Consider the following 16,765-nt stretch of genomic DNA (forward strand, 5'->3'; position numbering starts at 1 on the left):
TATAATTAAAACTATATAGTTTTGAAATTTTAAAATTAATCAAATGCAAACCAGAGCAGCCAAGATTATTAAACTTTGCAAATCTGTAATTTGTAGTTATGTGTTGCTTAGAAAGGAATTTCATTTTTGAGGGGTATTACTCAGAAGTAATCTCTAAGAGTTCTAATATGAAGAGTATTATAATGCGAGATTTATTCCTTGGTTTATTTTTTACTTTTTATTGAAATGCATTTAATTTACCATGTTGTATCAGTAATGCCTAACGCGGCTAGGGATTACTGACAATGTTGTGTATTCCTTAGTTTGTAAAACTGAACTAATGAAGATTTTTCTGTCTTCTAACACATGTAATATGGATTAGAAGTTCCCTGAAATTCTATCTCGGTCAATCCAATATAATTAAATCAACTGGCTTGAGACCCAAAACTAGTCCAGAGGATCATGGATTGAAGCCAGTATCCATTTTAGCAATCTTGATATGACATCATCAAATGTTTCACAGATCATGAATTTTTCTACTGTATTAATAGACAAATTAAAATATGTAAGTTTTCCAAAGTATAATCCATTATGAATCGAGGCCCCAAATGGATAATATTAAAAGGATTATGATTCAAATCTGTCAAAGATTATTTGATAATTATCTTTCAATGTAAACTTCTAAATCACTAATATTTTTCAAACTATTTTCAAACTATTAGTGGTCAGCATCAGAAAAGCAGCAGAGGACTGGTCACACAGTAAAAGTATCTTTTCCTGAAAATTTGGTTTTAAAAAATATATATGTATGAATTGGTATATATTATGTGCACAATTATTCATGTATATTGCTTTTGTTCAGTCACACGGTTGTGTCCCACTCTTTGAGACCCCACGACTGCAGCACGTCAGGCCTCCCTGTCCCTCACCATCTCCTGAAGTTTGTCCAAGTTCATGACCACTGAATCAGCAACACCATCCAGCCATCTCGTCCTCTGATGCACCTTTCTTCTGCTCTCAATCTTTCCCAGCATCAGGGATATTTCCAATGAGTTGGCTGTTCGCATCAGGTGACCAAAATACTGGAGCTTCAGCATCAGTCCTTTCAATGAATATTCAGGGTTGATTTCCCTTAAAATTGATTGGTTTGATCTCCTTGCAGTCCAAGGGACTCTCAAGAGTCTCCTCCAGCACCACAAGTCAAAGGCATCAATACTTCAGCACTCCGCCTTCTTTACGGTCCAGCTCTCACAACCATATGTGACCATCGGGAAGACTATCATAGCCTTGACTGTATGGACATTTGTCAGCAGAGTGATGTCTCTGCTTTTCAATACACTGTCTAAGTTTGTCATAGCTTTCCTGCCAAGAAGCAATCGTCTTCTGATTTCATGGCTACAGTCACCATCCACAGTGATTTTACAGACCAAAGAGGAAATCGGTTACTGTTTCCCCTTTTCCCCTTCTATTTGCCATGAAGTAATGGGGCTGGATGCCATGATCCTAGTTCTTTAATATTTAGTTTTAAGCTGGCTTTTTCACTCTTTTCCTTCACCCTCATTAAGAGGCTCTTTAGTTCCTCTTTGCTTTCTGCCATTAGAATGGTATCACCCACATATCTGAGGTTGTTGATCTTTCTCCCACGTATCTTGACTCCAACTTGTAACTCATCCAACCAGGCATTTCTCACGATGTGCTCAGCGTATAGGTTAAATAAACATGGTGACAGCAGACAGCACTGTCATATTCCTTTCTCAATCCTGAATTAATCAGTTGTTCCATACACGGTTCTAACTGTTGCTTCTTGACCTACACACAGGTTTCTCAAGAGACAGGTAAGATGGATGGTATTCCCATCTCTTTAAGAGCTGTCCACAGTTTACTATGATCCACACAGTCAAAGGCTTTAGTATAGTTGATGAAACAGAGGTAGACGTTTTTCTGAAATTCACCTGATTTCTCTATGATCCAGCGAATGTCGGCAACTTGATCTCTGGCTCCTCTCATTTTCTAAACCCAGCTTGGACATCTGGAAGTTCTTTGGTTCACATACTGCTGAAGCCTAGCATGCAAGATTTTAAGTATGACCCTACTAGCATGGGAGATGAGTGCAACTGTATATTCATGTATATAACTATACATATATATGTAATACCTGTGTGCTGTGTGCTTAGTCACTCAGTCGTGTCCGACTCTTTGTGACCCCATGGACTGCAGCCTGCCAGGCTCCTCGGTTCATGGGGATTCCCTGGGCAAGAATACTGGAGTGGGTTGCCATGCCCTCCTCCAGGGGATCTTCACAACTCAGGGACTGAACCCAGGTCTCCCGCATTATAGGCGGATTCTTTACCATCTGAGCCACTAGGGAAGCCCTATGGAATACATATGTAAATATATAAAATAATGTACATATGTATGTAAAATATAGTTCTTACTGTTGAAACATGCTCAGTATATTCTAACTTTTATCTCTAAGACTTACATTTAAAATTATTTTTACTTAACTTTGAAACACATCATACTTACTAGCTATCAGATATAGTTTCAATAAACTTTTCGTGACCTAATCATAATTCCTACCAATTTTTAAAATCTAAAATATTTAGGCAAAAATTCACAGTAATAAGAATTTCCAATATTATTTAGATTTTCATAAAGAACATGACAATGACATTTTTGATGTCTTTGGTTTTGAATCTATATTAAAAAAAGTTAAATTTTATTTTCTTATCCCAATATGAGAAAATGGCTATACAAATTTTAAACAAATTTCACAGGCATGTATTAGATGGTCAGATCTGTCATGACTTGGATTATAAAAAATTCACTTTGGTAAAAAGAAAAAACACCACCCTGTTGTGGATATGACTGGTGATGGAAGTAAGGTCTGATGCTGTAAAGAGCAATATTGCATAGGAACCTGGAATGTTCGGTCCATGAATCAAGGCAAATTTGAAGTGGTCAAACAGGAGATGCCAAGGGTGAACATCAACATTTTAGGAATCAGAGAACTGCAATGGACTGAAATGGGTGAATTTAACTCAGATGACCATTATATCTACTACAGTGGGCAAGAATCCCTTAGAAGAAATGGAGTGGCCCTCACAGTCAACAAAAAAGTCCAAAATGCAATATTTGGATGCAATCTCAAAAATGACAGAATGATCTCTATTTGTTTCCAAGGCAAACCATTCAGTATCACGGTAATCCAAGTCTATGCCCCAATCAATAATGCTAAAGAAGCTGAAGTTGAAAGGTTCTATGAAGACCTACAAGACCTTTTAGAATTAACACCCAAAAAAGATGTCCTTTTCATTATAGGGGACTAGAATGCAAAAGCAGGAAGTCAAGAAACACCTGGAGTAACACGTAAATTTGGCCTTGGAGTACATAATGAAGCAGGGCAAAGACTAATAGAGTTTTGGCAAGAACACACGGGTCATAGCAAACACCATCTTCCAACAACACAAGAGAAGACTCTACACATGGACATCACCAGATGGCCAACACCAAAATCAGAGTGATTATATTCTTTGCAGCCAAAGATGGAAAAGCACCACACAGTCAACAAAAACAAGACTGGGAGCTGACTGTGGCTCAGATCATGAACTCCTTATTGGCAAATTCAGACTTAAACTGAAGAAGTAGGGAAAACTACTAGACCATTCTACATGACCTAAATCAAATCCCTTATGATTATACAGTAGGAGTGAGAAATAGATTTAAGGGACTAGATCTGATAGACAGAGTGCCTGATGAACTATGGATGGAGGTTCATGACAATGTACAGGAGACAGGGATAAAGACCATCCCTAAGAAAAAGAAATGCGAAAAAGCAAAATGGCTGTCTGAGGAGGCATTACAGATAGCTGTGAAAAGAAGAGAAGTGAAAGGAAAGATATACCCATCTGAATGCAGAGTTCCAAAGAATGGCAAGGAGAGATAAGAAAGCCTTCCTCAGCAATCAATGTAAAGAAATAGAGAACAATAGGATGGGAAAGACTAAAGATCTCTTCAAGAAAATTAGAGATACCAAGGGAACATTTCATGCAAAGATGGGCTCAATAAAGGACAGAAATCGTAGGGACCTAACAGAAGCAGAAGATATTAAGAAGAGGTGGCAAGAATACACAGAAGAACTGTACAAAAAAGATCTTCACAACCCAGATAATCACAATGGTGTGATCACTCTCCTAGACCCAGACATCCTGGAATGTGAAGTCAAGTGGACCTTAGGAAGCATCACACAACAAAGCTAGTGGAGGTGATGGAATTCCAGTTGAGCTATTTCAAATCCTGAAAGATAATGCTGTGAAAATGCTGCACTCAATATGCCAACAAATCTGGAAAACTCAGCAGTGGCCACAGGACTGGAAAAGGTCAGTTTTCATTCCAATCCCAAAGAAAAGCAATGCCAAAGAATGCTCAAACTACTGCACAGTTGCACTCATCTCACACGCTAGTAAAGTAATACTCAAAATTCTCCAAGCCAGGCTTCAGCAATATGTGAACCGTGAACTTCCAGATGTTCAAGCTGGATTTAGAAAAGGCAAAGGAACCAGAGATCAAATTGCCAACACACACTGGATCATTGAAAAACAAAGAGAGTTCCAGAAAAACATCTATTTCTGCTTTATTGACTATGTCAAAGCCGTTGACTGTGTGGATCACAATAAACTGTGGAAAATTTTGAAAGACATGGGAATACCAGACCACCTGACCTGCCTCTTAAGAAATGTGTATGCAAGTCAGGAAGCAACAGTTAGAACTGGACATGGAACAACAGACTGGTTCCAAATCAGGAAAGGAGTACATCAAGGCTGTATATTGTCACCCTGTTTATTTAATGTATATGCAGAGTACATCATGAGAAATGCTGGGCTGGATGAAGCACAAGCTGGAATCAAGATTGCCAGGAGAAATAGCAATAACCTCAGATATGCAGATGACACCACCCTTATGGCAGAAAGTGAAGAAGAACTTTCTGAAGAACTCAAAAGAGCCTCTTGATCAAAGTGAAACAGGAGAGTGAAAAAGTTGGCTTAAAGCTCAACATTCAGAAAACTAAGATCATGGCATCCAGTCCCATCACTTCATGGCAAATAGATGGGGAAACAGTGGAAACAGTGGCAGACTTTATTTCTGGGGGCTCCAAAATCAGTGCAGATGGTGACTGCAACCATGAAATTTGAAATTAAAAGACGCTTACTCCTTGGAAGAAAAGTTATGACCAACCTACACAGCATATTCAAAAGCAGAGACACTACTTTGCCAACAAAGGTCCATCTAGTCAAGGCTATGGTTTTTCCAGTAGTCATGTACAGATGTTCAAGGTGGACCATAAAGAAAGCTGAGTGCTGAAGAAATGATGCTTGTGAACTGTGGTGTTGGAGAAGACTCTTGAGAGTCCCCTGGACTGTAAGGAGGTCCAACCAGTGCATCCAAAAGGAGATCAGTCCTGAATATTCACTGGAAGGACTGATGTTGAAGCTGAAACTCCAATACTTTGGCCACCTGATGTGAAGAGCTGACTCATTTGAAAAGACGCTGAGGTTGGGAAAGATTGAAGGCAGGAGGAGAAGGGGACGGCCAAGGATGAGATGGTTGGATGGCATCACCAACTCAATGGACATGAGTTTGGGTAAACTCCGGGAGTTGGTGATGGACAGGGAGGCCTGGTGTGCTGCAGTCCATGGGGTCGCAAACGACACAACTGAATGACTGAACTGAACTGCTAAAGAAAAAATGCACTTTGTGGAATCGTAGACTGCCCCAAAGTCTCCTCTGGTTCAAGCACCAAACCATCTTAAACTTTCAATTGAGAAGCTCTAAGAAGTAAGTTACTATAGAAAAGAAAAGCAATGTTTTCATATCTAAGATCCATATTTAAAGTCACAGGGCAGATTCTCTGAATTGCAACCTGTAATTTAAAACTGAGATATTACCCATAAAGGCAATTTTATGTAGCTTAAATTAGGAAATAATTTATGTATTTAACATTGGTTAATTATTTTCCTGATGAGAATCACTAATAAATATATTCCCAGCTTTCAATCACCTTAAACTTTTGAAATCTAACAGTTCTTACTCCCATTAGAAATCCAAAATAGTATTAAGTTCATTTAAGAACATGAAGTTTTTTTTTTTTCTGTTAGACAACTACGATAAATCAAAACTTATACGAGGTTTGACAGAAAACAACAAAATTCTGTAGAGCAATTATCAAATAAATACATTCAAAGAAAACTTATAGAATATACTGAGTTGTTCAACCATTCACAGTAAGAAAAGTTTTCCATGTCCTCAAATCTTGGACCCAAAATAAATGACATTCATGTCTAAAGGAAAAAGATAAACAGCACATTTATTTAACCCATAAGGAAAGTATCTCCTAAAGTGCCCAATGCCCACATTAGCCTTTATCACCTAAAAGTCACTATTGCAACATTAATTTCAATAAATGGTTTTACATAATTAACTAGAATTCAAGCATTTGTAAAATAACATTACACAAAATAAAATAGCCTATATTATAAAAGGTTTACTGTGTTAATTATAACCTTATAACAAAACCCAATTTCAAACACTTTCCTAGAAACTAAAACAAGGTCTCCATCTAATTAAGGACCACGTTACTCAAAGAGATTTAAGACTTTAATTGATAATCTGAAAAAAGAAGTCAGAAAAACATAAACTTCAACTTCTCCAGGTTATTTACATCATACTATGCTAGTTTTTATTATATTTATGAAATAATAGAAACGTGGTTGTTGTAAGTTGTAAGTAATAAAAAACTAATAATCAGCAATAATTTTTAAAAATATAAAATGTTAATCACAATGCTACTTATTCTTACCTCTGAACTATAATCATCTGCTGTGGTTGAAATTTCACTTTCCGGCTAAAAAAGAAAGCAAAAACTGATTATTTAAGGTCTTTCTAAAACTCCCCTTCCAAACACTGTACTTTATTAGCCCATTACTATTGGTAACTTATTATAGAAAACTCAAAAATATCACTAAAAACCAAGAAAAAAATACTCCATTTTTAAAAAGTCTACTCTGATTATGAATCACTATGGCTAAATAACATCTAAAATGTATGACTAGACAATTTTCTAAGTATAAAAGTACCAAGATGGACTTTCACACAGGTTTTTCACATACTACAAATCACTTCTAAGGAAAGAGGACCAAATAAGATATCATCCTTCTAATTCCTATACTTCTTTTAAATAAAATAGTTCTAAATTATTACTTAAAAAAGTTCAATTTCTTTAAGATAAAGAATCATCAACCTTGGTGCTAGAAAAATAGTAACAACTTGAAGAAAATTACTAACTTCTGTTGTTATTAACACTGTTGCAGATTACAAAAAATTTTTAAACATTTCTGCTTCATCCTCCTATCCCTGGTATTTGGGGAAGAAGTGAGTGTCTTTTCCAAGCTTCCCTCAGCTTAGAAGTACTAAGAGGAGTCAAGGAGAAAACCCAAATTTTCCCTGCTTTCACTGTCTATGAATCTAATTTTACAAGTGAAAAAAGAGACCTAGATATTTCCTTTTTTCATTCAACAAATACAAACCATACCTGCACTCAATATAGGAGCACTGAAATAAATAGAACAAATATTAACAGACATAAAGGGAGAAACTGGCGGAATATAATAATAGGAGACTTTAATGCCCCACTGACATCAATGGACAGGTCTTCCAGGCAGAAAATAAAAACACAACAGACATCATAAAAGACACAGCAGAACAAGTAGACCTAACTGATATTTTCTGGACATTACATCTCGAAAATAAACATTCTTTTTTAAGCACATATAAGCACTCTCTAGGACAGACCACGTACTAAGACACATGGTAACCCTGGATGAGGGACAGAGGCCCTTGGACATCAAAGAGATCCAACCAGTCCATCCTAAAGGAAATCAGTCCTGAATATTCATTGGAAGGACTCATGCTGAAGCTGAAACTCCAATACTCTGGCCACGTGATGTGAAGAACTGACTCATTTATAAAGACCCTGATGCTGGGAAAGATTGAGGGCAGGAGGAGAAGGGGACGGCAGAGGATGAGATGGTTGGATGGCATCACCGACTCAATGGACATGAGTTTGGGTGGGCTCCGGGAGTTGGCGACGTACAGGGAGGTCTGGCGTGCTTCAGCCCATGGGGTCACGAAGAGTCGGACATGACTGAGCAACTGAACTGAACTGACCTTTGATGAATATAAATTTTAAAATTTTCAACAAAACAACCAAACCAAACCCACTAACACATTAAAAAGGACCATGCACCATGTTTAATTTGGATTCATCCCAGGTTCACAAGGATGGTTCAACAGACGCAAATCAATTAATGTGATATACCACATCACAGAAAAAAGACAAAATACGTATGATCATCTCAACAGATGCAGAAAAAGCATTTGATATAAATCAACATCCATTCTGTTTTTTAAATTTTTGATTATTTTATATTGGATTATAGTTGACTAACAATGTTGTATTAGTTTCAGATATACAGCAAAGTGATTCAGTTATATTAATACAAACCAACGCATCCATTCTTTCTCAAGTTCTTTCCCATTTAGGTTATTAGAGAATATTGAGCAGAGGTCCCTGTGCTATTCCGTAGGTCCTTGTTGGTTATCTATTTTAAATGTAGTAGAGTGTACACGTCCATCCCAAACTCTCTATCTATTCCTTCCCCTCACACCAGTCAGAATGGCCATCATCACAAAGTGTACAAACAAAAAATGTAGCAGAGTGTGCGGAGAAACGGGAACCCTCCTACACAGTTTATGGGAAAAAGTAAATTGGTAGATACTATGGAGAATCATATGGAGGCTCCTTAAAAAATTAAAAATAGAGCTACCGTAAGATCCAGTAATACTACTTCTGAGCATATAACTGCAGAAAACCATGGTTCAAAGCATACATGCGCTCCAATGTTCACTGCAGTGACAACAGCCAAGACATGGAAGCAACCTAAATGTCCACTGACAGAGGAATGAATAAAGAGGACCTGGTCAGTCAGTTCAGTCGCTCAATTCAGTTCAGTTGCTCAGTTGTGTCTGACTCTTTGCAACCCCATGAACCGCAGCACATCAGGCCTCCCTGTCCATCACCAACTCCCAGAGTCTAACCAAACACATGTCCATTGAGTCGGTGATGCCATCCAGCCATCTCATCCTCTGTCATCCCCTTCTCCTCCTGCCCCCAATCCCTCTCAGCATCAGAGTCTTTTCCAATGAGTCAGCTCTTCGCATCAGGTGGCCAAAGTACTGGAGTTTCAGCTTTAGCATCAGTCCTTCCAATGAACACCCAGGACTGATCTCCTTTAGGATGGACTGGTTGGATCTCCTTGCAGTCCAAGGGACTCTCAAGAGTCTTCTCCGATACCACAGTTCAAAAGCATCAATTCTTTGGCGCTCAGCTTTCTTCACAATTCAACTCTCACATCCATACATGACCACTGGAAAAACCATAGCCTTGACTAGACGGACCTTTGTTGGCAAAGTAATGTCTCTGCTTTTGAATATGCTATCTAGGTTGGTCATAACTTTAATTCCAAGGAGTAAGAGTCTTTTAATTTCATGGCTGCAGTCACCATCTGCAGTGATCTTTGTGTCCAACTCTTTGCGACCCCATGGACTACATACAGCACGCCAGGCTTCCCTGTCCATCACCAACTCCCAGAGCTTGCTCAAGCTCATGTCCATCGAGTCAGTGATGCCATCCAACCATCTCATCCTCTGTCATCCCCTTCTCCTCCCACCTTCAATCTTTTCCAGCATCAGGGTCTTTTCCAATGAGTCAGTTCTTCACATGAGGTGGCCAAAGTATTGGATTTTCAGCTTCAGCATCAGTCCTTCCAATGAATATTCAGGACTGATTTCCTTTAGGATGGACTGGTTAGATCTCCCTGCAGTCCAAGGGACTCTCAAGAGTCTTCTCCAACACCACAGTTCACAAGCATCATTTCTTCTGTGCTCAGCTTTCCTTATAGTCCAACTTTCACATGCACACATGACTGCTGGAAAAACCAGAGCTTTGACTAGATGGACCTTTGTTGGCAAAGTAATGTCTCTGCTTTTTAATATGCAGTGTAGGTTGGTCATAATTTTTCTTCCAAGGAGCAAGTGTCTTTTAATTTCATGGCTGCAGTCACCATCTGCAGTGATTTTGGAACCCAAGAAAATAAAGTACATATATGTAATGGAATATTACCCAATCAATACGAAGAAAGAAATAATGCCCTCTATGCCAACACTGATGGACCTGGAGATTATTATACTAAGTGAAGTTAGATAAAGACAAATAACATATGATGTCAGTCTTATGTAGAACCTAAAAAATAATGATATAAATGAATTACTTACAAAACAGAAGCAGATTCACAGACTTAGTGATTATAATTTGCTATCTTCTGACTGGTATGAGGGGATATCTTACTATAGTTTTGACTTACATCCTCTAATAATTAGTGATGCTGAGCATCCTTTCAGGTGCCTCTTAGCCATGTGTGTATCTTCTTTGGAGAAGTGTCTATTTAGTCCTTTGCCTAGCTTTCAATTGGTTTGTGTTTTTGATATTGAGCAGAAAGCTGTTTAAAAATTTTGGACATTAATCCCTTATTGGTCACATTATTTACAAATATTTTCTCCCATTCTGTATTTTGTCTTTTTGTTTTGTTTATGGTTTCCTTTGCTGTGCAAAAACTCCTGTGCTTAATTAGGTCCCATTTGCTTATTTTTGCTTTTATTTCCATTCCTCTAGGAAACAGATCGAAAAAGATCGCTACAATTTATGTCAGTTTCTGCCTACATTTTCCTCAGTTTTATACTATCCAGTCTAATATTCAGGGTCTTTTATCCATTTTGAGTTTATTTTTGTGCAATATCCATTTATCATAAAAACTCTTATCAAAGTTGGTATAAAGGGAACAGATGTCAACATAATCAAAGCTATTTATGACAAACCCATAGCCAACATAACACTTCAGGTGATTACCATATGATCTAGCAATCACACTCTCGGATCATATCTGAAGAAATCTCTAATTCAGAAAGACACATGCATCCCTGATGTTCACAGCAGCACTACTTACAACAGCCAAGACACAGAGACAGCCTAAGTGTCCATCGACAGAAGAATGGATAAAGAATTTGATATACACACACAGGCACAGAACAGAGTATTACTCAACCATAAAAAAATGAAATACCATGTGCAGCAACATGGATGGACCTCGAGATTATCATACCAAAAGAAGTAAATCAGAGAAAGACAAAAATCATACGATACCACTTTAAAAATGACACAAATGAACCTATTTACAAAACAGAAGCAAACTCGTAAACACAGAAAACAAACATGGTTACCAAAGAAGGCAGGAGAGAGAGATTACAAGTTTGAGATTAGCAGATACAATCTACTATATATAAAATAGATAAAAAACAGGTGCTACTGTGTAGCACACAGAGCTATATTTTATACCTTGTAATAAACCACAGTGGAAAAGATATTAAAAAGTGTACCTAAATATATATATGTATAACTGAATCACTTTGCTGTACACCAGAAACTACACAACATTGTAAATTAGTTATATTTCAATTAAAAAAAAATTTGACTCATGGGTTCCACCCAGACTTGCTGAATTAGAAATCTGTATTTTAAAAAGATCGCACACATGATCTGTATACACAGTGAAGTCTGAAGAGTATTCCTTCAAAATGGGGAAAGATAACAAAGTACCTGTCCAATGACCCCCCCAAAAAAACACACAAAAAACAAAACTAAACAACCAAAGAAACCAAAACCCATAAACAACCAAATATGAAGCATCACTGTCTCCCTTCTCACCTACACGTAGAGAAAGTGTACTCAGCTCTCAAGACCAAGTTTCAAGTCCATCTCCTCACTGATGTAGTAACTGATGCCAGGAACAGAAATAAGAAGCTTACTCCTATTCTAAAATCCTGTAAATGACATACATGGCCCTCTTTTAAATCTAATATACTTTCATGATGTATGCCCTCTTGGTTTGTTCACTCACTAAAGTCTTTTAAATGGACTACTGATTAAATGCATGAAAGTGAAGTCGCTCAGTTGTGTCCGACTCTTTGCAACCCCATGGACTGTTACCTATCAGGCTCCTCCAACCATGGGATTTTCCAGGCAAGAGTACTGGAGTGGATTGCCATTTCCTTCTCCAGGGGATTTCCCTAAACCGGGGATTGAACCCAGGTCTCCTGCATTGCAGGAAGATGCTTTACCATCTGAGCCACATATTGTGTACTAAAAACTGTGCTACTGAGGATACAACGGTGAGCAAGACACTCTGTACTTGAAATGCTAAAATTCCAGAGAAGGGCCCAGGTATTGATTTGTCTGGCAGAAAATGAAAATATTCTTCAAATCAAATCAAGCACCACAGTTGTCATATTTTATTACATAAAAGATCCAGACTTCAACAAAAAATTATACAGAAAAAGGAAAATATGGGCCATACCCAAGAAAAACAGTAGTCGGTAGAAACTGTCCCTAAGGAAACATAAATATTGTACTTATTAGACAAAGATTTTAAGTTACATATTTCTTAAGTCACATAAATGGAGGAAACAATGCCTAAAAAACTAAAGAAAATTATAAGAACAATGCCTCACTAAATAGGGAATATTAAAGAAAAAAGAACATATATAAAAACAATCAAATTCTGAAGTTAAAAGTAAAATAACTGAAATGTAAAATTCACTACAGGGGTTTACCAGCAGATCTGAGGAGGAAGAAGAATCAGCAAATTTCAAAAAAAGTTCAACTGAAATTACCCAGTTTGAGGGAAAAAAAGAATTAAAAAAAAAAAGAACAAGGACTTCCCTGGTGGTCCAGCGGTTAAGAATCTGCCTTGCAATGGAGGGGACACGGGTTCAGCCCCTGGTCAGGGAAACTGAGATCCCACATGCTGTGAGGCAACCATGCCCGTGCACCCTGGAGTCTGTGCGACGCAACTGGAGAGCCTGCGTGCCACAGGGAGAAAGCCCGCGTGATGCAACCACGACCCGACGCAACAGTTTAGATAAATAAAGAGAATAGATCATCAAAGATCTGGGCAGCAATACCAAACGTACTAACATATGCATAATGGAGACGCAGAAGGAGAAGGCGTGAGAAAGAGTATTTGAAGGTATAATGACTGAAAACTTCCCAAATATGATGAAAAACATTCATCTATGTATCCAAAATGCTCAAAAAACTCGAAGCAGGAAAAGCTCAGTAAGATCCACTTCTATGATGAACAGCAATCTCTATGACATCTCTGACTCTTGACTGAAGCCTATACATCTAAACCCTATTTCCAGCTAAGCATGCCAGTGCACAACCCACACTATAATCGTCATATGCCTTGGCCAACACTCTTCCTCCTAAGCATCCCACAGTTCTCTAAGCTCGGTCTTAGTTGGAGTACTGCCATGCCACCCACCACCCAATCCACTCTTAACCTCTCCCTCATCTCCTTATTCTTGGAAATTCCACCATTAATGGGGGAAGGAAATTAGCATTTATTGAGGAAAACTTCCTATGGGCCAGGTGCTTCACCTTTACCACCACCCTATCGGGGTCACTTGGATATCCACTTAAAACTAAACTACGTAAGGCTTCCAAAACACATCACACTGTTTCATGTCTTTGAGAATGCTGATTCTTTAGCACAGAGGTTGTCTGTCCTACTTCTTTGCCTCTAGCTAATTTTAACTTACACTTCAAGACCTGGTTCTATTATCTCTTCCAGGAAACTTTCCCAAGTAACACACACAAGACCAATTTGGGGATTCCCCCAAATCATGGCACTTTAGGGCACCATATGCATTGCTGTTAGCACAGCTCTCATCAGACTATTTAACCCGTCTTACGTCTACCTTCCCCACTAGACTGACCTTCCTAAAGTACAGAGACTGTCGTATTTATCTTTGTATCCTCTGTGCTCAATCTTTGGAGTATTACAGTTGCTCAATAAATGTGTGTTGAATCAAGCTCACAAAAACCACACGGGATACTAATGAGTGATGTTATTACAATAACTTTATACTTAGAATGCTACTATTTAAAAATCGAGATGAATACTTACTTCAACAGAGAAGACCTGGTCACATTTAACTATTTCTCCACTGTGTAGAGCTCTCGTTATTGTGGATTCAGGAGGCACGGCCGTTCCTGATCTCTGAGAATTATTTACAAACGTCTCATCACTCTGTGATTGCTCAATGTTTACAGCATGGTATGCTGACATGTCATGTTTACTGCTTGAAGTTTTTCTCTTTTTTTTCTGCTTCTTAGGATTCTGCCCATCAGACTGAGCTTTCCTTTGTCGAAACTGGGCAAGCTACAGAAAAAAAAAAAAATCATTATTGTCAAAGATAAGTTTTCTTTATCACCACTAAGAAAAAAGTAGCTTTGGAGTCATTTTCTTTAAAGGATAAACCCATCACTAAAATGATGATAAAATAAAGGACAATAGATACTGTCTTTAATATAAGAATGACTGCTGAATTGCAAAGAAACCAGGTATTTCTGAATGAATGCTATTCAAATATTGAGAAGAACTGAAAATATCATGTCTAAAGAAAGAAATTAGCCCAGAGTTGGGGAGAATAAAAAGAACAAAAAACAGGTGCCCTCATTCATTGTTCAGTAAAACTATAATCTCTGCATATGAGATTATATGAAAACACAGGAAATCTACATGCATTTACTCTATGGAATTTCTGCAAATTCTAATTACATATTCTAGTAAATGTAATTATTTCATGCAAAAAGCTTTAGCTATACAAATGATCAATGTAGCCTTATTTATAGTGGGAAAAATTATAGATATTTTTATCAATATTATTGTATCAAACAATAGTGCCTCCCAGCCCTTAACCATTTGCATACCATATTCCAGTTGTCACCCAGACTTACCATTTACTTAATATGTTTAACTAGTGTATTTTTCTTTCTTTTTTTTTTTAGTGTATTTTTCTTATTCAGATTTATTTTAAAAGGAGACTTTGAATCCTTGACATAAAAAACAACGTCATTTGAGTTAAAAAAAAAAGAAACAAAAATGAATATAATAAAATATAAAACTATATTATTAAAATTTTAGCTAGACATTGCTGAAGGTTCTAAGAGAAACAGACACATGGTAGAGGGGTGCTAAGAATCTATTAGTACCAGACAGACTTTTGGCTTGTCATAAGGCAGACAGACTTAAAGAAACCTGCAAAGTAGTTAACCTTTTTTTTTTAAAACACTACTATCTACTGTTATTTGTTTAATACTAGATCAACAACATATCACCTAAAATATCTCATCACTATCTAAATCAGAAGTATAGATTACACACTTTGGCCAATACTGGATTAATTAAAATAATACTAATGTAAACCATTAGTTTACTATTAATTTTAAATTAATATTAAATTATTAATTTAATTAATTAAATATTAAATTTATTAATTTTAATTTATTATTAATATTAAATTATTAATATTAAATATTAAATTATTAATATTAATAATTAAAATATTATTAAATTATTAAAATATTAATATTAAATTATTAATTTAATATTAAAATATTAAATTTTTTAATATTAATATTAAAATATTAATGTAAATCATTATTAATAATTGTTTATGACACAGCACTAGTAAGAGGAAAATTATGTGCATCTCTTTTAACAAAGATAAGAGAGGCCTCAGGCTCATAGCCTTCAACAATTATATCTACCTTAAATTTTATTAACTTTATATATATAGGCATGGATAAACACTAGAAGAATATAACCATAACAACTTTGGTCTATCTCTAGAGATTACAGCTATTTTTCCTTATGCTGACATGAAATTTCCTTTTTGCTGCAGTGAATTTTCTAAATTTTATATGAAGCAACTATTAACTACCACTTCCTAAATTTAATTTGAACTCAGTCATTCTGAAAGAAAAGCATAAGAACAAGTGTAAGCCCTTTTGCCTTAAAAAGAGGAAATAGATGAATATATTAATACATAAATTAGAACAATTACAAAGATGGTCAGTAAATGTCTTAGAATATAAAGTACTAAAGAAATCTTGATAATGCTGATATCATTAACTATCAGATTATGTGACAGATATTAGAATAACATATAGCATATGTTATACTTTTGTTTGCTGTAGATAAAGAAAAGTTAATAGATAAGTACTATTTACTTAACAAATGTCCAATTAATAAGTGAGAAATATCTAATCACTGACCTTGTAGAACATAAAAATACATCACATTTAAAATTTTTCCCCAGCTGTTGAACAACTATTCAGTTATTCTGCTATCTGCTTAAGGAACAGATGCAAGACTAGTTGCCTCTATTTGTATATTATTAAGCTGCTGGAATGCATTTAAACTACTTTGGATAGGAAATTCATTCTTAAAAATAATTCAACTGAAACACTGTTACATATTATCTGTAAATGCAATCAGAAGTCTAGGCATATCATTTTAAAAGGATCCCTCAGAAAGAATGCAAAAGCAAAAACGTATTAATAATGACATTCTTGATATTAAAAAAAAATATTCAGACAGCAGAGGATATCAGGACAAAGTTGAAGATTTTGTTTAAAATTCCATCTCTGTAGGGTTATATATAACATTTATACTTAATGTTTATACATACAAATACATAAAAGAAAATTTTTGTTAAAATAATGCACTATAAAAAGATTTTAAAAACCAAACAAACCTCTGTCTGAGAC

The 16,765-nt window shown here is 36.3% G+C and overlaps 1 protein-coding gene across 7 annotated transcripts in view; it reads right to left on the minus strand.

Annotated features, from left to right (window-relative positions):
- AKAP9 (A-kinase anchoring protein 9) overlaps nucleotides 1-16,765 on the minus strand; it is a 165,384-nt gene that overhangs the window by 126,881 nt on the left and 21,738 nt on the right. For all 7 annotated transcript variants that reach the window (XR_003510874.1, XM_027540209.1, XM_027540208.1 and 4 more), the window contains exons 2-3: nucleotides 14,118-14,372; nucleotides 6,836-6,880 (exon numbers count right to left, since the gene is read on the minus strand). Coding sequence is in view for 6 of the 7 variants with exons in the window: in XM_027540209.1 (XP_027396010.1) it covers nucleotides 6,836-6,880; nucleotides 14,118-14,372 (300 nt within the window). In the remaining variant the exon portion in view is untranslated. The remainder of the gene's footprint in view (nucleotides 1-6,835; nucleotides 6,881-14,117; nucleotides 14,373-16,765) is intronic.

The sequence above is a fragment of the Bos indicus x Bos taurus genome, chromosome 4 (genome assembly GCF_003369695.1).
Source record: "Bos indicus x Bos taurus breed Angus x Brahman F1 hybrid chromosome 4, Bos_hybrid_MaternalHap_v2.0, whole genome shotgun sequence".
NCBI lineage: Eukaryota > Metazoa > Chordata > Mammalia > Artiodactyla > Bovidae > Bos > Bos indicus x Bos taurus.